Source organism: Antechinus flavipes, chromosome 3, assembly GCF_016432865.1.
Source record: "Antechinus flavipes isolate AdamAnt ecotype Samford, QLD, Australia chromosome 3, AdamAnt_v2, whole genome shotgun sequence".
In the NCBI taxonomy this organism is placed as follows: domain Eukaryota; kingdom Metazoa; phylum Chordata; class Mammalia; order Dasyuromorphia; family Dasyuridae; genus Antechinus; species Antechinus flavipes.
Window position 1 is genome coordinate 405,466,680 of NC_067400.1, and position 24,150 is coordinate 405,490,829.

General features: G+C 32.6%; 1 protein-coding gene and 1 long non-coding RNA gene across 2 annotated transcripts in view; one reads left to right on the top strand and one right to left on the bottom strand.

Annotated features, from left to right (window-relative positions):
• Nucleotides 1-24,150, top strand: part of LOC127554498 (uncharacterized) — a 67,787-nt gene that overhangs the window by 23,581 nt on the left and 20,056 nt on the right. The window lies entirely within an intron of this gene.
• DUSP19 (dual specificity phosphatase 19) lies at nucleotides 452-22,935 on the bottom strand. The gene is made up of 4 exons (XM_051986078.1): nucleotides 22,350-22,935; nucleotides 13,183-13,229; nucleotides 11,180-11,332; nucleotides 452-4,050 (listed from the first exon to the last, which is right to left on the bottom strand). The coding sequence occupies exons 1-4, from the start codon at nucleotides 22,573-22,575 to the stop codon at nucleotides 3,868-3,870; spliced, it is 609 nt and encodes a 202-aa protein (XP_051842038.1). The 5' UTR covers nucleotides 22,576-22,935; the 3' UTR covers nucleotides 452-3,867.

A 24,150-nucleotide genomic window follows, 5' to 3' on the forward strand; every position in this document is an offset into this window, starting at 1 on the left:
TGGATAGTTTTTAGTCTACACTGCTAAAAAAGAGTACTCTCAAGAATAAGGTCACAAAACTATGAAAACAAAAACTATCTATTTTTCTTTCAAATAGATCTCATTTTAGAAGATTAACTAATACAAATAAGGTATTCTCTTTGAATGCTGTACTCTTGAGGTTACCATATTTGAAGAAACAGTGTAATTCTAATACTGAGTTTTGTATTGTTGTTTTGGTGCTAAGAAAAATTCAGTTTTGTTTCCATTCAGTTATGTTCCCCTACTGCTTGTCACTAATAGAAACACAAAACTTTTTGAAATGACTTAAGTTATAATGACTATCTAAAGCCTCAAAGGCAGTTGTTAATTAAAACCATTCAGTTATGTGATCAACAGATTTTCTTTCCTAACTTGAGTACAAGAGCATTTTAATTATTTTTAAACAAAAACTCACAAAGAACCCAAAAGATTGACACAGGAAAAAAAAACAACATAAAATTTATTGTTTTAAAATCAAATAATTTCACACCTAAAAAAGTACTTTGGTAAAGAATAAATTACAAAAATGCATACAAAATAAATGTCTTTGACTTTCTAAATCAAATGAGGCAAACTTTAATCATTCAAAAAACAAACACAAATTGAGGTTTCTCACTGTGTCTGCACTTACACGAATAGTAAAATAATAGTGCAATAATAACCTCAGAAAGTTACCTTTATAAACAAGAATTCTAAAATCTTCCATTTAAATTGACTTAAATTTACAAAGAATGGATAAAGAGTAGCTAAAACAATCATTGAGCTCTTTTAAAAATTTGGTTTTTTATTTCGGGTTTTTTTTCTACCAGTAATGACTGGCATTAAACATTTAGGCTCAGTCATATACCTGTTCTTCTGTTTGTAACTCATTAGTCTTGGTAACTTGTTCTAAGTATATCTTCCAGATGGTACATAGTTGAGAAATTCATTGTGTCATACTCAAAAATCTTCCTTTCAATATTGGGAACCTTTTGAGTTCCTCACACATTTGAAATGCCTGACTCATTATGTTTGTCTTGCCAAGTTTTAGTTTTTTTCCCTTGAAATGATTCAGTCAAAAAGAAAGTAGGTTGCCCAATTCCTGAAGAATACTTTCCAAATGCTATACTTATTACTTATACATCCTAATGGGGAAAGAAAAAAAAAGGGATATATCAATAAGGATTTAAAACATTATGTGTGTGTGTGTGTGTGTATATTTCCTCTCAGTGTTGTTGTCAGAGTGATTAAATCATCATGATCAACATTCTTCCTCAAATCTAGTAATATATAGGGAAAGGGAAGGGAGTAAGATTTATATGTTCATATAAATTCTAAAAATTATCCATACCATTGGATAAATTTTAAGTATTATGAAAATACAATACTTACCTAAATAAAATTTAAAAGTAATTTGAAAGTTAAAAGGGAAAATTTTATTATCTAAGACAATTTTTAGCCTACCTCTTCAAATAAGAACCCCATATTTTATTTCTTTCCTATTTATAATTTTGAGCAAATGTGCACTTTATCTTTTCTTAGTCTAGATATAAATAATTAAATATGATGTGGGGGGAATCTAAGTTATATTTTCAGGGACATAGCCAAAATCACAACTGCACAGATGGACTTACATATTATGAGATTTTTTTTTCTTTCCCAAAACTATGACATTTGTTATCTATATATATTTTTGATTCATAATGTTAGATAGTGGGATCATAATAGAATTTATTTTCAAAATAGGTTTATGCCACCAAGATTAGATCTATAGATTAATTTCTTTGCATGAAGTCATACATAAAAATATATCTGATCTATCAGTGTCTCACCAACAAATAGTTTTTTTGTTTTTTTTAAAAGATTTAATCTCTTATGTTCAATTCCAAGAAGGATCAAACTACAGTTTGTAACTAAAACAGGTCTGGTGGCCAAGACAAGATATTTACTAGAAAGAAGTGATAAGTTCGTGTTATGTGTCACAAAACTAGAATGACAAAAACAAAAACTTCAGATGCAAATTCCATGCCAGATTATATGTTTTGTGATATATAATGTTCCAATTCTTAATAAACTTAAATTTGATAGCACTGTGAAAAAAAGAAAACATGATCATATCAATGTAGTCAATAGTATGAAAAAAGATCACTTATTACATCTATGAATCGCTGGCAAAAATGACTAGAAAGAACACCACAGAGAAGTTGACATTCAATAGGACATTTTCATTGGTCCTTTTCAAACTATTCACTTTGGTTGGTTAATTTTACACTGCTTCTTAAGAGTAGTATGTGATATAAGAAAGGTTTCAGCTCTGAAGGCAACTTTTCCAGCATATTTCTATTACCACTTTTTAAGCCTTTACTCATCAGAGCAGCATCAGAGCACACCTTCTCAACTGCAAAGATGTGCTCAATGTACACTTTTTAACTTAGTCACATGGAACACTTGCTTAATGTGCTATGTGTATAAGAGAATCAAAAAAATTTCCCCTGTAGCTTATACTAATTTTCTCAATTATAAAATACTAATGAAAAACTTTTAATATAAATTTCACAAACAAGATTACAGATGTATATTTTATATCATTATCAATAACATTAATAGAAATAATGCCTTTTGGGGATTTTTTTTAAGTTTTAAAAAGCTAAAAAAGGAAATTTCTAGGTGGCTTTATAATAATAAGAAATCATTCTTTCCCAAATAGAGAAACAAAAGCAAAGGAAATAAAATAAATTTTTGAAAGCCTGTAGTCAGAGGTGAGGTTAAAAATATATCCAGGCTCAATGAAAAACTAGGTCCAAATTATTGTTTTACATTTCCTTTTTTTAAAAAGAATTGTATGCAGTGAAGCAAACAATATCAGATGAAATTGATTATAGTCATTTTTATTTTATTATCTGTGTGAATTTTAGGGCTAGTCATGACAAATAGGCTTTTCCTAAGGAATATTTTTCAGAAATATGATTCTTCCAGAAACTTTGTAAAATATGACTCAGTAAAAGTACAAAAGGAACCCAGAAAGAGATGAGATGCCTATTAGTAGTAAAATATATCAATCAGAATATATGATGAGTACTTGTGTATAAGGGGTAAAGAAGGGGAATAAAGGGAACTGGGGGCAAAAGCTATCAAACAGATAAAGGACCACCCCCCAAAAGCCCACACTAAACAACTCAAAGGCAATGAATTCTAATGTAAGGATATTCAAGTACTGTGTATATTGAGATTGTATATCTTCTGAATAAATCTTTTTGGTTGTAAATATGTCCTTAGGGAATTTGAGCTATTTATTTTTACAGGAAAAGAAATTCAGATAAATAAATCTCTCTTAGATGATAACTCTTTTTCTAAATATGTGTATGTCAAGCAGTATTTCAGCATATCTGTCTATTAGAACAGTTGCTAGAATAAAAAGAAAACAATCAAAAGTATTCAACAATTGAGTTATTTTTCTTCCAATGTTCAAAGACACATTTCAAATTTATTTTTACAATTTTCCTCCAAAGAAGTTAACAGGATCAGTAATATCAATGTTATCTGGCATATGCAATTCAAAAAAAAAAAAAAAAAAAGGCAGCATTCCATCACACATTTAAATGCTGAAGAATAAGCAGTATTATTTTAAAAAAATTCTTGTAGGCTAAAGCTCAAGATAATTAGGCCACCTCAGTTTCTACTTTGAGAGTAGCAAAAAGAAAGGATTTGGCTTCTGCCATTCTATCCTAAAAACTTTGTTTTAAAAGATCAATCCAGAAGTTATAGTTTCACATCATCTGTTAAAATGCCATTTCACAAACTGTTGGCTTCATCTGTTTCCTGAATTTTATTATGCCCGATTATTTATTCCCATTTTTTTTTATTTTTTTACTGATGATATGCTTGAAGTTGTTCCATGAATCCAGGATTTGGGTATATAGCAGGTCTTGCATTTTTCACCAAAGAAAAGGCACTGGTAAATGTGATTTTTTCAGTACTCATCAGGAAACCAATTATAATTGCAGCAGACCTGGAGACTCCAGCATTGCAATGAACAAGAACAACTCCATCCTTCAAGAAAAAAAAAAATCCATATTCATTTGAGAAACATTATCAAGCTCATTGCACATACCATTTAGAATTATAAAACACAGTATATATAAAATTTCTTATTGGATTATTACAGTGTAATCTACCATAAGTAATGCCTAGGAAACATTCATATAAATGTAGCCCAAATCACTTTGGAAGCAATTGTATTCTATTGTGAAGAGGGAGGGGAGGGAGTACTTTAGTGATACCAGTAAATCTGATAATAATGTCTATTAAACTTTTAAATAGCAAAAAGAATATGTCAGGAATATAAGTACATTTATAAGAAAGACTACAAAAGTTCACTAAACAAAAGATGAACCTTGAAGCAAACTAAGTACACCAAAGAGTCCCAGGGGAAAAAACTACTTGGAGAAGATTCACTGTACTGATCTAGCAGCTAAGGAAGAGATTTTTTTCCCCACTACATTGTATTCACTTTCGGCTACATTCCTGACTACTATACATTGTACTCTTGAGTACTATTAAGTAACATTAAAATTGTGACCAAGAAGCAAGCAAACAAACCCTCAGTAATTTAAAGTAAAAAGCTTGTGCTGTTATGCCAGTTTCCTTGAATTGTTCTGCTTCAGTTTCTCTGAATTTTAATCTCTCATTTTCCATACCTCAGTTTCCCTGAGTTAGCTCAGCTTCCCTGCATTAGTTTCCCTGAATTATAATATCTGTTTCCCTGAGTTAATATGCTGTCTTCCCCTCTTCCCCCACCTTTTCCTGACCATTAGGATTGATATAAATTAGGGCTGAGAGCCCTGACCATTAGCATAATAAGATTAGATGGCTCATCTCATATACCTAGCTGTCACCCTCTATCTCTCTTATTCCACATTTCCTGTCTCTAGCTTGACTACCTTCTTCATTCCCAACTTATCAGAATTTATGGTCCTTACCCCCAACCTGTTAGAACCAAATTTATGGTCCCCTGAAAATTCCTACTTACCAGTGCTTTCCACCTTCTGCTTTTATTCCCCTTCTCACTAGAGCCCTATAAAAATCCCTGAAATTTTATATTCGATGCTGGATTCTTTAAGACATGAGTTCAATCCAGCCAATTAATCTAAACTCTCCAATAAAATATTAAAACTCTCTAATCTCTATCTTGCTTCAGTTTCTCTGGCATTACAGTACAGCTCAACCTTTTTAACTTTTTTATTAAAACTATTCTTCAAAAAATATATATCCAATCAATCACTTTTTATTAGAACTGGGAGATAGAGCACAAAGGATAATTAAAAAATTTTGCTGTATTTCATGAATTCTATGTACAAGTTCAAATGGAAGAGAAGGAAATAAAGAAAAGACAAAAAAAAAGTAGTGAGTTTCCCCCCCTAGTTTAAAGTCTAGATTGGAAAGAATTAAAAACAAGATTAGAACTCAGTGAAAAAAGAAAAGGGAAAACAGAAAAGCAGTAAAAAGGTGAGAGCACGAGCCCTATCTTTGTAATGGTTAGACAGAATCACTATGTTGAAGATGGGAGAATAAAAAGTCTTAGAGTCAAAATAAAACTGAATATTGTAGACATACAATTAATCTAGGATTCCTTTGTTCCTACATTATTCTGTTTCTCTTTCACTGTGTGGTTCTTCCTAAAGATTATGAAGTGAGGAGTTCTATGAAATAGAAATATATTTAAATATTAATATGGAAAAATCTATTTAAAACAAAATTTCTCCCTTTATTTTTCTTATATTGCTAGTATTGATAAAATGGTGGGTTCTAGCAAAAAGAACTAAAAGAGTTGCATTATGCACTTTTTAACATTAGGGAAAACTGTTTTAAAGTTGTATGTGTATCTCCCATCTCCACCTTTCTTTTTTATTTTTAATCTATTAATTTTATTTTCTGTTTGGTACAGATTTGAATTCAATGTTATTGCAATCCTCTTTATAAACTAAGAAGTATTTATATAATCAAGAAAGTACCTGAAAATGAATTAAGTTTATGGACCAAGTGGAATAGCAAAATTAAGAGCTTGCAATAATATGAAATGGAAACCGTAACTGGATACTGAAATGAGGTCAATAATGAAAACAGTTTCAGGTAACTTGCAAAGGATACTTTACAAGTGAAAAGAAACACAGTATAAAACATGTTGATGGGGGCTTATGCTTTCAATAATGAAAGTGGTAGATCTGATGGAACAGACTTGATACAGGTTGGCCAGCCTTGTGCTTTTTAAAAAGTAATGCTCTAAATGAAATGTGATACTTTGTAGTGACAGAATAGACAATATTACTGTCACTATCTTTTCTGCTCTGAAATTAACATCACTTGTTGGAATAGTCTATATTATGGGATATATTGGGATAGACTATTATGTCCAGAATTGTTATTCCCTGAATACAATTATTATGGCCACCCCCTCCTTCCTTGCCATTAGGACTGGGAGAATTGAGTCAGGAAAAACTTGAAGCTCTGACTACTTCACATACCATTGTGATAGATAGAAAAGGATAGAAAAGAAAAACAATATCCAGATGCAGGCTGCTCTGACTCCATCCTTGTCCAAAACTATCCTGGAATAGAATTATGTTATCTCCTTTCCTACCTATGCCCTTATTAAAAGTCTACCTATCCAAGAATGATCCTCCTCTTTAATCTGACAGGGCCTGAGCCATTAAAAAAAAAAAAAAAAAAAAAAAGCTGTAAATACCACATTAACTCCTCTTCTGAAGTAAAGACAACAGCTGTAAAATGTTAGACTAATTATCTTCTTCTTGGCTTCTGTATCCTGCTTGCAATGCTAATTAGCTAAAAACCCTTTATAAATTCCCTGCCTTAGTTCCTTGTGGCCTGAATGATTTTTGGACATGAATCCCACTAGCAGGTTAATCTAAAACTCTCCACATTAGAAGATTAAAAACCAATCTCTGTCTTGCCTCAGTTTCTCTGGCATCACATGGCATTAATGAGAAATTTTAACTATCAGCAAATTATGAGAAGTATAATATGGAATTATGTATACTATTTCTTTTGAACCCAAATAAGAAAAAAATTAGAAACAAACCTGCAACTAAAGAATTTTTAAATACTTTTTGCTCCAACCTAGGTTTTAATGGTGTAGGGAATTCTGGGAAACAAAAAATCCCTGGAGCAATGCAAATTAGCAATTATCCCACAACTTCCAATTAGGCTCCAAAAGATTAAGTATTTGCCCAAGGGAAAAAAAAAAAAACTATTTAAATGTGTCACATCTAAGATTTGAGCCCAGATCTTCAGGACTTTAAGACCAGTTCTCTATCTAAATGCATGCTGTACCTATTTTAACAGTTTACTTTTATGCAGAGTTTACTTGCATCTTACTTTTTCATTTTTCTCTATAAAGAAAGCTTACCAATCTTGGAAGTATTTTCATTGAGAAATATTGGCTCTGGGGCAGAAAGGGAATACAGTATATAAAGAAAGCACTAGCCCTGGAGTAAGGAAGACTTGAGTTCAAATGTCACCAGACACTTAACACGCATTAGCTGTGTGACCCTGGAAAAGTAAATTGCTCAACTGCCTTGTCAGAGTGTAATGACCGCGTATTTAAAATCAGCCGGAGTCAGGAACTCAGGTTAAGGGAAAAATCTTCAGTCTTTATTGAAGTGAAGAGGTGAAAAAAGATTGCGATAGCAATATGGGCAAGAAGGATTGTGATAGCAATATGGGCAGCTGCGACAGGAAGCCAGCTAGCAGAGAAAGTGGCGCCTGAGCTCTCCTCCCCTTCCTTTTTCACTCCCCTGCCTCCTCCCACCAGAATCGTCATTTCCTATACAACACATCAGGACTTGCACAAAGAGTGGGCGGGGCCATTCTTTCTCCAAGCTTATATATTAATAGAATATGGTCCAATTACTATTTAGCCTCATGTGCTTGGGACCTCAGTGCATCAACTCAAACCTCAGCCCATTACACCAGAGAGAGAGAGAGAGAGAGACACAAAGAGACAGAGACTTTAGACTACAGAATAATGATAATCAATTATATAGTATTGACTTCCAATAATCTCAAAGCACAATATGAATTACTAGAAGAAAATTTTCTATTCTATAATCCAGACTATTATAGAGTGAATATATGGTATTATTATTCTCATTCTTCAATCTATTGTCTTTTAAAAGGCTGTAACAAATCCAGAAGTCAATCAGATGATAAGTTCCTTGAGCAAAGGGACAAACTGTATATTATTTCAATTCCCAAAAAACTTAGTAAAGGATTGTACAAAAGTTTAGTGTTTCATTAAGTGCTTACTTATTTACCCCAAACCTCAACTCAAATAATATCCTCTACAAGAAGTTTTCCCTTGATTTTTCTAGGGTTTAGCCCTTCCTTCTCCCTCCTACTTAATAACTACCTTATGTTCATGTTGTTTTCCCCTATAGAAGGTAAAGCCCTTGAGGGCAGAGATTGTTTCATCTCCATCTTTGATCCCTAGCAACTAGCAAACAGTAGTTCTTTAATAAATGTCCACGATTGATGGACTAGAATTCTTAAATATACATTGGAGACTTGTAATATTGAATATAATTAACTGTAATTGAATATAATATTTTCCCATACTGCTTTTTGTTTTGAGGCACTGAAAATGAATATGCTGATGGTATGTTTTTCAAGTATAGTCAATTCTTATAATTTATATTGATGGAAACAGGCATTGCTATGAAAAATCCCAGATGGTAGGATTCACTTTTTGCCATATCTGAGTCAGAGGTTTAAACATTAAATGCCAAGGGAGGGATAGGTATTTAACCTATCAATCTGGGGAGTTTTGAAAGTAGGATGGTAAATCTAACACATTTTCTATAACATCCTTTGATACTTCTCTAAACTATACTTTAAAAATTCTTGATCTTATGTCCTTAAGCAATAATAAAATACATAGAAAGGGTAAATGCAATTTGTTTAATCAATTCTTTTTTTTTTCTTTGCATACAAAGAAAAGGAAAAGCTTTTAGTTTCTTAAAGAACACCAAAATATTTCTGATAAAAGTCTCATTTCTCAAATACATAGAAAACTAAGTCAAATTTATAAAAATCTAAGTTATTCCCCATGGATAAATGGTCAAAGAATATGAGTAGACAGTTTTCAGACAAAGAAATCAAAGCAATTTATAATCATAAAAATGCTCTAAATTACTATTAACTAGAGAAATAAAAATTAAACCAATTCTTAAGTGCCATCTCATACTTATCAGATTGGCTAAATATGACAAAAAATAAAAATGATAAAAATTGGAGGGGATGTGGGAAAACTGGGACACTAATACGCTGTTGGTGAAGTTGTGAATTATTCTGACCTTTCTGGAAAGCAATTTGGAACTGTATCCAAAAGGCTATAAATGGGGCATACTCTTTGATCCAGCCATATCACTGCTAAGTTTATATACCAAAGACATAAAAAAAGGCAGGGGAAGGGACCTATTAATACAAAAATATTTACAACACTCTTTTTGAGGTGCCTAAGATTTAGACATCAAGAAGATACCCATCAATTAAGCAATGGCTAAACAAGATCTGGTATATGGATAGAACACTCTGCTATATGGAATACTACTGTGCTATAAGAAATGACAAGCAAGAATGACTTCAGTACTTCAAAAAATACCTTCAGGAAAAACTTGAAAAGACTTACATGAATTGATGTGAAGTGAACAGAGCCAACAGAATGTTGTATACACTAAATATGAAGAATTGTGAATAATTTAGCTAATCTCAGCAATCCAATTATCCAAAACAATTCCAAAGGACTCATGAGAAAACATACTATTTGCTTCTAAAGAACTAACATTGTCTGAATAAAGAATGAAGAATGCTATTTTTCACCTTCTTTCTTTCATTTTTTTTCTAGTCTTCTTGTACAGAATGATTAATATGGAAATTTTTTACATGATTGCCCATGTATAAACTATATGGGATTGCTTACCCATCTCAAGCAAGAGGGAGTGGAGGGAAGAATAGAATTTGTAACTCAAAACTTTTTTATATTAAAAAATTGTTTTAATATGTAATGGGGAAAACAAAATATCATTTTAAAAAACACCAAATTAGTGACTGAAGGTTAGATGATTATTACCTCTGATTTATTTTCATCTTTTATTCTTCAACCCTTCATATTTAAGTTGACTAAATACCTTATTAGGGTAGGTATATCTACCATTTTCATTTTTTTTTTTTACTTATCTAATATGGATTTAGTGAGAGAAGCATACTTAGAAAAATGATGCCATATTAGAGACTGTTATTATGGACAATAACCTACCTCGTTCCCTGACTATCAGAATCTTGAATTGGATCCAATACAGTTTTAGTATCCAGTAAGGGAGCAGAAGATTTAAGCATTTATATTAATATCCTTAGTGTCAAAATGCAACTTTAGTTCACATGCTCTTCAGTACAAATCCTTTAAAACACATTACAGCAAACTAGATCACAAATGTATTAAATGAAACATTTAGTTCCCAGTGTCCTGAAATGTTATGTTAAAAAGCAAAGATTCTCTTTTCTTTCTGGAAGTGGTAAAATAGTCTTAATGTCATGCTGACAAATACACTCTCAGGCCCAAATCAGATTCTGTAACAGAGTTAGCTTGATTCTGTTATTCTATAGTCCAGTTGTCATAAACTTTCAAAGAAAAATTATATCTACATATTTCAATTGAAGAATTTAACATATGGAGTCTTTTACCTCCTAAAGTTTTCAGAAGAATATCATTAGGCCCTGTTGTACAGGAAGTAGAGGAGGATCAGGTTACATATAAAAAAATATTCTGTTGTGGAATATTCTGTGGGGAAGCATAAGAAAAAAATGAAGATGAATATAATATGCTGAGATAAATTTTATAAGTGATTCATTTAAGACAGGTGCTATTATAGTTCTGACTTTTCTTTGATGAACTCTATACCAAAACTATGCACTAACATATAATGCTTCAAAATTTGCAAGCACTTTACAAATACTGTCTTATTTAATCCTCATAGAAGTCCTGGGTGGTTGGTGCTATTGTTTTCCCTATTTTACAAAGTAAGACACCTGGAAAACATCTAAGGCAGGATCTGAAGTTACATTTTCCTGACTCCAGGTCTAACACTGCACTACCTATTGCCCTTACCTTCAATTTGGCTTCTTCAATAAATTCAAAGCATTCTGGAAAATAAGATATGATATTGGTATCAGGTAGATCCAGGATAGAAATGTTTTTGTATGTAAAGTCATTAAGAAAAGCATTTTCAACTCCATAAGCAACATTGAGGATATGAGTAACCTAAAAGGAAACACAAAAATACATTTTAGAACTTGTGGACTTTAATAACACAGGATAAGAATATGTAATGAATTTCTGCATTTCTATAATGAGATATTAGACACATTAAAAATAAGTACATTAGGAATATTTAGGGAAAATGTCTGTCTTTATCTTACAGTTCTTATATCCAAATTTAATCATATACTTAGAAAAGAAAGAACTCTTTCTAAACTTTCAATTATTGCCCATTTATCAAGTATTTAGTACTTTAAATCTACCCTCGCCTCCCAGGAATATTTTTAAAAATAATAACTTTTTATTATCAAAATATATTCTAAGCTAGTTTTCAACATTCCCTCTTGCAAAATTTTGTGTTCCAAATTTTTTCTCTCTTTTCCACATCCCCTTTCCTAGACAGCAAGTAATCCAATATATGTTAAACATGTGCAATTCTTCTACACATATTTCCACATTTATCATACTGCATAAGAAAAAGCCGATAAAAAAGGAAATAAAACAACAAAAAAACAAGCAAACAACCAAAAAGATGAAAATACTACATTGTGATCCATATTCAGTCCCCACAGTCCTCTTTCTACATGAAGATGGCTCTTTCCATCACAAGCCTAGTAGAGGCACTGCTGGATGAAAGAGCATGTGCAGTTTGATAGCTCCTTGGGCATAGTTCCAAATTATTCTCCAGAATGATTGGATCAATTCATAATTCCACCAACAATGTATTAGTGTCCCAGTTTTCTCACATGCCCTCCAACATTTATCATCTTTTCCTGGCATCTTAGCCAATCTGAGAGGTATGTAATGGTACCTAAGAGTTGTCTAAATTTGCATTTCTCTAATCAATAATGATTCAGGGCATTTTTTTTATATGACAATCACTCAACTTATTTATTTGTCAATTTCCTCATCTAGAAAATGAGGACACTACCAATAGCCCAATTTACCTTACACAGGTAATAGAAAGATCATATAGGAAAATATAATAGAAAACATTTTGAAAAACTATCCAGCATTATACAAATATAAGTTATTATTTCATATACAGGGCCACTGGCTTTGAAATGTGACATGTAGGAAAATCCCCCTAATCCATTTTCTTTTCTTTCTTTCCTTTTTTTTTTTTTTTTTTTTTTTTTTTTTTGCTGAGGCAATTGGGGTTAAGTGACTTGCCCAGGGTCACACAGCTAGGAAGGCCCTAATTCATTTTCTATGTCATCTTTCAATTTCCTTGGAAGCTTCCTATCCAGTTCTTCAGACCCTAACCTTACTTCCTTTGGTTCATTGATGAAATTGAACATAGAAGTTATCAAGATCTTTTATTCAGTCTGTAGCAGTAGACTAAAATTAAATATTTTATTTAAGTTTAAATTTACGACTAAAATATGCTAATTCATAGTCTTATCATTCTATAGTGAAAATCATATATTTTCTTAAATCTTTGGATCATTCTATCATTCATATAAACATGTATATATAAAAATATATATTGCCTGATAGAGGCAATATGTATAAGGATTCAAACAAATCTCTTTTCCAACAAGTCATAAGATTAAATTTATTCAAATAAATATTTTGAGTTCAGTTTAAAAGGCTAAAAATAGCCAGGCTCATGAATTTGTTAATAGTTGTTCCTTCTTAATAGATGATATAAGTTCTAACAAAAATTGTAAATTATAACAACCAAATAACCCAATATATTTAAATTAAGCAGGCAAATTTTAGCCACATTTAAATCATTGGAAAAGATTACTGATAAAATTCTAGAATTTTACCAAATGCTGAACAATGTACTTTTTCTTTCAATAGATGTGAAACACTAATGGAAATACTAAATTTTAGGCATTTTTTACCTTGTGTTTTTTCAATGTGTCCAAATCATGAGCAACATCTTGTGATCCTACAAAAAAATAAAGATATATATTTATATTGTGTATATTTATGAATCTTCTCCTCATAACACCATCAGGTATGCAGTAGAAACCTGGTTATTCCATTTTACAAATAAGGAAATTGAGATGCAGAGTGATTATGTGATTTGTCTAAATTCAATAACTAGTAAGCATTCATATCAGGTAGTCTACAAAAGTAATTAGTTCATGCCCAAAAAATTATCAAACTGTGCATACTCTTTGATCCAGCAGTATTACTACTGGGCTTATATACCAAAGAAATTTTAAAGAAGAGAAAGAGAGCTGTATGTGCAAGAATGTTTGTGGCAGCCCTCTTTGTAGTGGCCAGAAACTAGAAACTGAGTGGATACCCATCAATTGGAGAATAGCTGGATAAACTGTGGTATATGAATATTATGGAATATTATTGTTCTGTAAAAAATGACCAGCAGGATGATTTCAGAAAGGACTGGAGAGACTTACATGAACTGATGCTGAATGAAATGAGCAGGACCAGGAGATCATTATATACTTCAACAATAATACTATATGATGATCAATATTGATAGACATGGCCATCTTCAACAATGAGACGAACCCAATCAGTTCCAATAGAGCAGTAATGAACTGAACCAGTTACACCCAGGGAAACAACTCTGGGAGATGACTATGAACCACTACATAGAATTCCCAATCCCTCTATTTTTGTCCATCTGCATTTTTTATTTCCTTCATAGGCTAATTGTATACTATTTCAAAGTCCGATTCTTTTTATATAGCAAATTAACTGTTTGGACATGTATACATATATTGTATTTAACTTATACTTTAACATATTTAACATGTATTGGTCAACCTGCCATGGCGGGGGGGGGGAGGGGGGGAGGGGGGAAGGAGGGGAAAAGTTGGAACAAAAGGTTTTGCAATTGTCAATGCTGAAAAATTACCCATACATATATCTTGTAAATAAAAAGCTATTAAAAAAAAGTAATTAGTTTACATTTTCTGTGTTTTGAGGAATTAAAAATATAACTAAATAATCCTTGCTATAATTCTATTAAGTCTTCACTTAATTTTTAAAGATGATAAAACTATAGGCAAGGATGTAAAAAAGTGGGGTGAATGTGGATATATCTCAGTGATTAAGCAAGCAATACTTTGGACAAACAAGATTTTTTTTAAAATCCTGTAAGCCCATATCTACCAAGAGAGTACCTGATCTAGGTTGGTATATAGTAAGAGATTAAGAAATGTTTTTTTCCCATTCCCATTTTTCCCATTCATTCCCATGAAGAAATCATTCATTCACTTTTGGTCTCCTGAAATATGGCTTAATTCCATTTTTCCAATCTTATCTTTTCACTACTTTCTTTATATTTGTTTAGAACACTTCTTCCAAACTGTTCTCCCCACACACTATTTTCTTTCCTTTTGCATATTTGCTCCTCTAAAATATTTCTTCAGCTCAGATTTCTACTATTGAAATCTACCAATCCTTCAAAGCTAAGATTTGATGCTACTTTCTTCAATCGAGGTTTTCCTCACCTTCAGAAAAGAGTTGGCATTTATCAACTCTTTTTAATAATGTTTAAATACTTATAGTATGTAATTATGATTATATATGTCCATGTTGCAATTCTACTAATAGATTATAAATTTTGTGGAGAGGATTGAGTTTTATTCATTTTTGTATTCCCTCTTAGTCCAGAGTCTTGCACATTAGATACTCAACAGCCAGATAGTTGTTGAATGAATAAATTAGTTGTAGCATGAGACATAGTGAACAAATATTGGCATAATAGTCACAACAATCTGGGTTAATTCCAGGACTGCATCTTGTATCCTGAAAAGTTCTTTTCTAACCTAGTCCAAATACAAGATTTTATCTAATCCCAAAGAGCCTCTGAGAGATTTTGGACTGTTGTCCTGAAGCTGAGACACAGAGAGACTCTATACCCATATATGCATACTATAAGGTGTTATCTCAGGAACTTAACAAATTGGCTCCAATTACTTAGCCAGTTAGACTAGCCAACCTCAGATAATCAGGATTTACTACAACAACAAATGGCAAGAGAAAAATATAAGTTTTATTTTTGGAGCCTCTCCTTTTATAGCAATAGTATTTTCATTCTTATCTGATTTTACACGCAAACACTGATTCAATCCATATATCTTATCTTTGGTTTCAAGGGAAGAACAAGTGTGTTTCAGGTCTCTATCTACTGATAGCACCAACTTCTTATTTCTTTTTGAAAAGATAGGAAGCAGCTATAACTGAGTGCTGGCAAAATCCAAGTTCTTCGCATATGGGCACAAAAAAAGAATATACAAAGAATGTCTTTCCTAAAGCCACAAGAAGTTGGTAAATGTGGCCCTGATAACAATATGTGAGCAGTTTGCTGGCTTTTCCTCCAACTTCCTGGCTGGGATGTTCCTCAATCTCTTGTACAAAAGAGCTCTTTGAAAAACTGCTTTAAAGAAACTAAACGAAACTTGGCAATTTTATAGGATACTATCAAAATGTATTACTGGTTTAAAAATATTTAACCTTCCCATTCCTTAGCCACTACATTGGAAATGTTCTATTTCTGTATAAAGAAAAATACAGAAATATCACTTTGACAAAATTACAAATAAAAACTTAACTTCTGCAAATATATGCTAAAAGAAAGGCAAGAAATATTTTTAGGCTTGGTTCTCTATTTTGAAAGTGGCCTCTGAGACATATTTTGATTTTGATTTTTCTATGCCCAAGAAATAGATGAACTTTAGTACTGATATTCTGCCTTTTACAATCATGAAAGGTGGATAAGTACATAATAATAGCATGTGGGAGCAATTCAAGTCAATACACAAAAACAACAGCTAATTTAATTGTTTTTAAACCATTAACTTGAATGTAAAACTACAGTACTGAGTTCCAGTTTATTCTTCCCAGAATCCCTAGAAATAGATCCTAGTTTCTATTCTAGCTTAAGGAGCCTTTTTTTTTTTTTAGCACTGTTGCATTCTGGATGGAAAATTTCCTTTGAATGAGAAAAAACAACCCAAATCATTACAAAATACTAAATTCCAACTAGTTATTCAATAAGGAAGTAAATAGCTACAATGATTTGACAGGCATTACAATGCTTACCCACTTAATAGAATTATTATCACCAAAATAATTCATTAAAAAATTTGAGGATAGCTTTGGCTTCCAAGAACAAATTAAAATTAATGAAGTTAATATTGATATATCTGACCAGAAATAATTTCAACTCCTTTTAAAATCTCAAATATTTCATTTGGCCGATATTTGTATCTACAGGGGATATTTTCACATTAACCAAATGTACTTTCAAAAACACATTTTTAGATAATTTAGAGCATCTAAATCTAATCAGAGAAATAAATGCAAATAAATGCAAAACTCTGAGGTACCACTATAGACCTCTCATATTGGTTAAGATGACAGGAAAAGATAATGATGAATGTTGGCGGGGATATGGGAAAACTGAGACACTAACTACTGGTGGAGTTATGAATTGATTCAACCATTCAGAAGAGCAATATGAACTAATGCCCAAAGGCCTATCAAACTGTGATCCAGCCGTGTCTCTACTGGACTTGTATCCCAAAGAGATCATGAAAAAGGGAAAAGGACCCACATGTGTAAAAATGTTTTTTACCTTTTTATAAAAGTGGCAAGGAAATGAATGGATGCTCATCATTTGAAGAATGGCTGAATAAATTATGGGATTTGAATGTTATGGAATATTATTAGTCTATAAGAAATGATCAGCAGAATAATTTCAGAAAGGCCTAGAGAAACTTACATGAACTGAGGCTAAGTGAAATGAGTAAAACCACAAGAACATTGTATACAGCAAGAACAAGATTATGCAATAATCAATTTTGATGGACATGGCTCTTTTCAACAGTGAGGTAATTCAGGCCAGTTCCAATGGATTTGTGATGAAGAGAGTCATTTCCAAGCATACAGAGGACTGTGAGGACTAAGTGTGAATTACAACATAGTATTTCCACCTATTTTGTTGTTGTTTGCTTGCTTTGTTCTCTTTTTCAGTTTTTCTTTTTGATCTGATTTTTCTTATGCAGCATAATTGTGGAAATATGTACAGAATAATTACACATGTTTAACATATATTGGATTACTTGCTATCTAAGGGAGAGGGTGGTGAGAAGGTCGGGAGAAAAAAATTTGGAACACAAGGTTTTGCAAGGGTGAATGATGGAAATTATTTATGCATGTATTTGAAAATAAAAAGCTAAAAAATACATTTTTAGAGAGCATGACACCATGCATTTCTAAATTATATAGAAATTATGTATACTATCTAATTTTATATCTGGGGCAAAAATCAGATATAAAATTTTAATAATATGATAATTCATACGGGAAATATGACATTAAAGATAAAAATAAAAAGTATGTAAGACCAGAAAAGCAGATGATTTAGTCATGTAGTGAGCTCCACAAGTGCAGCAACTGTTCTTGAGCCATAATTTCCAGAAGCTCTTAAAAGACAAAAAAAGAAGTTTTAAGGGATGAAAAGTTGTGAACAACTAGAAGTGATCATACCAGTGACATTCCATATCTCAAAGTACAAGTTATTACTGATAGAGGTTATATCTGACTTTTAAAGAAACAAATATTACATATTCTGAATTTCAACATAAATCATTATAGGTACAAGAAAAAAGATGAAAGTTGTAAGAAGCAAAATCAAGGCAATGAGATGTCAGGGAAAGATTCTTTGGGGTACAAATGAACCATTCCATTCTTGAAGCCATTAGGGAACAAGCCCAGTGAGTATAATAGAGAACTCTGTACAACATAGATGATGCACTTTGTAAGGAGCCAGCCCAAAGTTTGAGCAACCTGTTTAACTCAACCAGTCCAGAAGAGATGTTATACTTATGGGAAGCAAGTCCAACCTAATAGAGGGATCAATCCATTACTAACACTGATGTCCTGCCTTGCAGTAAACTTCATGATGATTCTCTGGAGAAATGTTGAGACATCACTAAACTTATAGTTTAGTCACATGTATTCCTTACAAGCGTGCCTTATTACCACTGTACTTTAAGTCTGTACTCATTATTCTCCCATATCCTGTGCACATCTGTGGGAGAAGATAATGGAGGTTTGGGGAATTGTTTATGGCTCCCATTCTTGCTATACCATTTGACTTTTCCCTGAAAGTTAATTCAGTCTACTGCCTGATTTTTTAAGGGAAGAATGCCAGTGACAACTCTGAAGCTATAGGTTAGTAGTAATAGTTCACAGAGTTACATCTAGAAGTGGATGCACTAGTTGTTCTTTTACCCAATCTGCCAGTAAGAGTTTAAATTGAAGGAATGAGCTCAGAACGGATATTATGTAGGGTTCTAAGAACTATCATGTGGGAAAGATGAATTGAAAAGTAGTTCTCAACTAAAAATATTACTAGTTGGATCTACAGGGTGGTTATCACAAATGATAATAACAAAACCAAATAAAGACATAAAAGAAAACTAAAAAGGAATTTATGCTGTCAAATGGAGATGTACTTTTGAAAGAAAAAAAGTATTTAATCCAGCAGCATATTTAGGCATCAAATAGATATTTAATCATGTTTATATAAATAACTTGAGGGAAAAAAGGATAAATTATCTTTTTATGGCTCTTCAACTCTCCTACTCTTCATTGAAACAAAGCAACCAAAACCCAAAGTTGTTAACCAATATGTAATTCTGGAAGGGAGGGCAAGAGAAGGTTGAAGTTGGGGAGATAAAATGAAAAATAATCCCATGCCACTAAAACAGAGAAAGACGTTATCAGGAAGATGATTGTACAGTATTCATAAGGCAGGGTTTCTGGAATAAAAAGAATAATCCAAAATACATGATGTGCCTCATCATGAAGGGATGACAGAAAGTAGTTCATAGATCAGTAACATAAAATCATAGATTTGGAACTGGAAGGAATTTCAGAAGCCAGCTAATCCAATATTATCATGTTATGAAGTTCATTCATTAAGTTTAAATGACTTGTCCAAGTACTAAGTTCAAAGAAGAATGAAAACAGAAACTGAAGAAGGCAACCCCTTTGAGGAGATGAAAAAGAACATAAAAGGTCTTGTCTCACTGCCCTAGCATATCTTTCAGCTGAACAAAATTACTTTGATATATGTCTAGAACAAATCCAAAAAATAAGAAATAATGCAAAAATTAATTTGTTTTCTGATTGTAGCTTAGTAGAAAAGGATCATTTATTAGCTTAAGACTTTGTGCCTTCTTGCATTTTGAAAAATAATTCTACAAAGATTTTATTAATGTAGGTCCTCCAATAGTATTGCAACATTCCACAAACTTCTTGTATTATTTTCACCAAACAAGTAATCAAACAGCTGTTTTGGAAAAAGTGAACTTGGAATCAGCTTGGTTTGGAAAAAGTGAACTAAAAAGTTATATACTTTTCCAGTCATGACAAGGGAATCTAATGAATTTCCCAAATTAGTCCATGGGAAATAAGAAGATTGCCAGATTTTCAGCCAATTCTTCACAAAGTAAAAATTATTTTATTATGGTTCAAGAGATATCAACTTTTTCCCCCCAAAATTAAAAAAGGCAGGGCAGTTATGTGGCACAGTAGATAGAACACCAGTGCTGCAATTAGGAAAACCCTAAATTCAAATTCTGCCTCAGTCGCTTGACACTAAGTATGTGACCCTGGGCAACTCACTTAACCCTGAGTGCCTCATCAGAAAAAAATTAATTTTAAAAAAGGGCTTTGTTTGGCAAAATACCCAAGAGATAGTAACATCCAACTAAAAATACCACCTTAAAGTTGTATAGAACATTGCTGCCTTTTGCTCTTAACTCTGAAATAGCCGATAGAGTAAGTAGGTACTATTAATTCCATTTTGCACACAAAGATATTGAGGTCCAAAAAAGGGAAAAAAATTCACCAAAAGTCACAAATAAGTTAATTCTAGAGCAAAACAGGGCTTCCAAATTCTTATCCTCAATATTATTATTCTCAATAGCTGTGGGCAAATCATTTATTTTCAGTATTGTTGACTGCTATGAGTTATTTCATTGAAAATATAAAACAAAAAGTGTATGCTGTTAATAACTTAGAAGAGTGACCATAGGTCAATTTAGTCATATAGGCAATTATTTAAAAAAAAAATTAGCAGTATGAATTTTCCTAATTACCTTTTATATTATAGTTCAGTGAAAACAAAGACAAGGGATGACCTGTAATATTCTGGTTAGCTTTCTGGAGAATAATCACCATGAGAACAATCAAGTATTTAGCTGACTAGTTATACTACACGGAGGGAATATTAAATGATCTCCAGCAATACTATGAGCCTTAGGCTTCATTTTCCTCTTTACAATCAGAGGCTTCACAGGACTCGTACTTGCCAACTCATTCCTAGACATCATTCTTCTCGAAGGGATAAAATCCAAAGTCTTTATTGTTTCTTTCAGTCTCCCAGTTAAGCAGCCTCAGCCAATCAGCCAGTCAGCAGTCTGCACATCCAAAAGCAATGTCCTGCTTTCTAGGGCCCCCAAGTTGGGGTGACAAAACGTACTGTTGCTTTCTAGAGCTCCCACACTGGGGTGGATTAAAATATAGTGTCCCGACTAGCTCTCTGGAGGATCTTGGAACCAGCCCCAAGTCCTTGATCTTAGTGGAGAAATGAAGGCAGGAGAGCCACTATGAGGCTGGTTAAGTCTTGGAGTCTGAGTTCCAGCCTCTAATCCTGTCTTTTCTGTCTATCTCTGAGTCTGTCCTCTAGGTCTGATTTTGACCTCTTAAATACTCTATTACAATTAAATCCATTCATCATACTGAGTATAAACCAATCATTATATTACTACGGAACCATTATTTGTTGTAAGATTAAATCAATCATACTGAACTAGATAACTTTTAGTTACCATGCTAAACTAGAAAACCATTATCTTATCAATTCTACTGAGTTAACACCTTGTTGTAAGAATCCTTGCCTCAAGTATATTTCTCCAAAGATCTGGCCCATTACAATAACCTATCATAGAATACAATTAAGAGGGGCAAGTAGACTACTACATGACAGAACCCATTTCTTGAATCCTTAAGAAATAGACATTGTGACTACAGGTAGTCAAAATTATATACCCTTGGCATCAGATAGACAGAAAGGGAAGTCACATAAATGTAACATGATAAATTTCTTTTAAAACTCCCTCCCTTCTATGTACATAAATACTTTCCACCTTTCATAAATATTATCATTGAACATAATGTAATACGTAAAGAACCTACATCTCTCTCAATCATAAAGGCATAAGAGATCAGGTACTGATTAGGCATTAGATTAGCCAGTTCTTTTGATTATTTATGGTTCAATTTGGGTGAAAGCAATATATAATCCTGTTATTCCTTTGTAAGAAGTGAAATATTATGACCTTAGAGGATAATAGATTTAGAGCTGGGAGTGACCTTAGAGGTAACTGAATCCAATCTCTATTTTACAGTAGAGTAAACTGAGGCCCAGAGTGATTTGCCCAGAGTTACCCAGAGAGTAAGTAGCAAAAGCAGCATTGAAACACAATTCTTCTGACTCTAAATTCATTGCTTTTTCCATTGTCCCACTTATTGTTAGGATCTCTCTTATATGAGTCTCCCATAACAACAATTTCTCCTAAACCCAAATTTCTGTTCAGTCTGATGAACTTTCAAAAAAGACAAACTACTTCTAGTGATCCCTACTCAATTTGAGGTCCTCCAATTAACTTGGGGTTTGTCTAATCCTCTGCTTACCAATAAATAAGCTGACACATTTTCCCCATTATCAATTTATAGCCATCCTGAGAAATTAGGATGATGGGATGATAACTTATTTACATTACAGCTACTCAATACTATGTATATTGAGGCATGTGCTTCTGACGAAATACAGTGTACACAAAGTGTGAAGACTTATTTTTGCCAGAAAAGTCTGTTCATTTACAATGAATTCCAAAGTCAAAATGCAAATATTTCAACTTTCCAATTATGTAACTTATTCCAACTGAATTAAGAATTTTTCTTTTATGAATAAGCAAAACAGTGATTGACTCAGGAACCAATACATAATACTCACCCAGTAGTAACCATGGCTTAATAACACCAACATGCAGGTCCAGGCTTAGGTCCTGCACATAACCACAGCTACCCCCACTGCCAGGCTCAACTTCTTCCACAACGTGAATTCGAGCATCCTTCCAGGTTTCTATAATTTTTTTCCCAGTTAATGTTGTCACCCTGGTGCATTGTTTCCTGAGATTAGTCCGAGAGAATGCCCTAATTTCCTGGTTAAGGGAGTGCATTACATGAAGAGTCGCTGGTAACAAAAGCAAATCTTTTCTTCTTTTATCCCACAGGTAACAAGCACAACACTAGTTTCTCCCTCTCCTCTGTTTTCCAGCAGCATTAACTGGGCCGGCTGACAGCACCTAGCAGCCTCATTTTTCTAGTGCCAGGATGTAACACAGCTTTCGATTGGTCAATCAAAAGCAGTGTCTGATTGGATACTGTTTCTGCTTCCTGTAAGAGAGTTCTCATCTCTCCTCGTAACCTCAAAAGTCTAATTAATTCACTGATTCTATGCTCGTTTTATCCACGCTTACTAACATTAGCAAAACAGATGTAAAAATTAGACCTGGTTCGAAAAAATATATATTGCAATACACCCGTCCATATGTGTTTTTTTTTTCCTCCCTTTTAAAGCTCAAGTGATTTTCTATTTATTCTAGACTTTTTATCAGTGGCCATGAAGGATATAAAGAAGGTTCCTGTATCTATACATGATTCCAGGCAATAATCTACAAATATTATTTTGTCAGGAAGACCCACCTCTTTCTCTAGTCATTATAGGCAAGGTACAATTTCTCTGAGCTTCATTTATAAAACAGAGATGATAACATCTATGGTACATATCTTGCAAGATTTTTATGATGATCAAGTGAGACAAGCATTTTGCAAATGTGAAAAGCTTATATAAATATTATTCACTTAATAATATACAAACTTGACCCATATTTCATTGTTGAAAATATAAAATACTATGCAAACTACTTCACAAACCTTAAAGTATTATGTGAGTTTCAGATATTGTTTTTTTTTTTTTTTTCCTGGAACTGAACTGACAAAAATTATCTTTTCTCTTCCCAGTCAAGTCATTCCTCATTTTTTGGTCCTTTATTCAAATCTCCAAAGAAAGAAGTAATTCTTTTCACCTAGTAATCCAAGTGGAAATGCCCTTCAATGAGCTGAAAATATTAGAGAAGCCAGTTAGGAAGCTATGCCATAATTGTCAGATGAGATAATTAATGCCTGCACTAGGATTGAAGTAATGGAGAAGAAAAAGGAATAAATAAAGGACACTTCAAAGTAAGAAATAAAAAGGGTCTAGTGAAAGATAACATATACAGAAAGAGAGAAAATCATCAAATATAACGTATATATTTCTAGCCCCAGAAACTGAGTGAACAGTGGTACCACTGACAGAAATGTATCTGAATATCTGATTTAGAGATAAAAGTTCAGTTTTCTACATGTTCATCTTTAATATTGAACATCTACCTGAAATGTTCTATAATCAATTGATAACACTGTATGATCTGTAGCACAGAAAAGATGAGAGTGTATTTGTTATCCTCCCCCAACACACACACACACACACACACACACACACATTCACACACATGAATGGTTGAATTCTTCAAAATAATGGGTTTGGAAAGAAAAGAGCAACATATTCAGGGGGGAAAAAAACTAAAAAAATGATCAAAGACCAAAATATTTCTAGAAATCTTAAACTGATAAATTATAAACCCTAGAGTAGCACAAATTTCAGGATATTCCAAAACAGGATGTAACAAACTTTTCTGAATTTATGAATA

Excerpts from the sequence above, each read along its gene's own strand:
- DUSP19 (XM_051986078.1), bottom strand. The coding sequence starts at position 22,575 with ATGCACTCCCTTAACCAGGAAATTAGGGCATTCTCTCGGACTAATCTC. Across the intron at positions 13,230-22,349 it reads TAAGCCATGGTTACTACTGG|GATCACAAGATGTTGCTCAT; the intron begins GTGAGTATTATG and ends ATTTTTTTGTAG. Across the intron at positions 4,051-11,179 it reads TTGAAGAAGCCAAATTGAAG|GATGGAGTTGTTCTTGTTCA; the intron begins GTAAGGGCAATA and ends TTTTTCTTGAAG.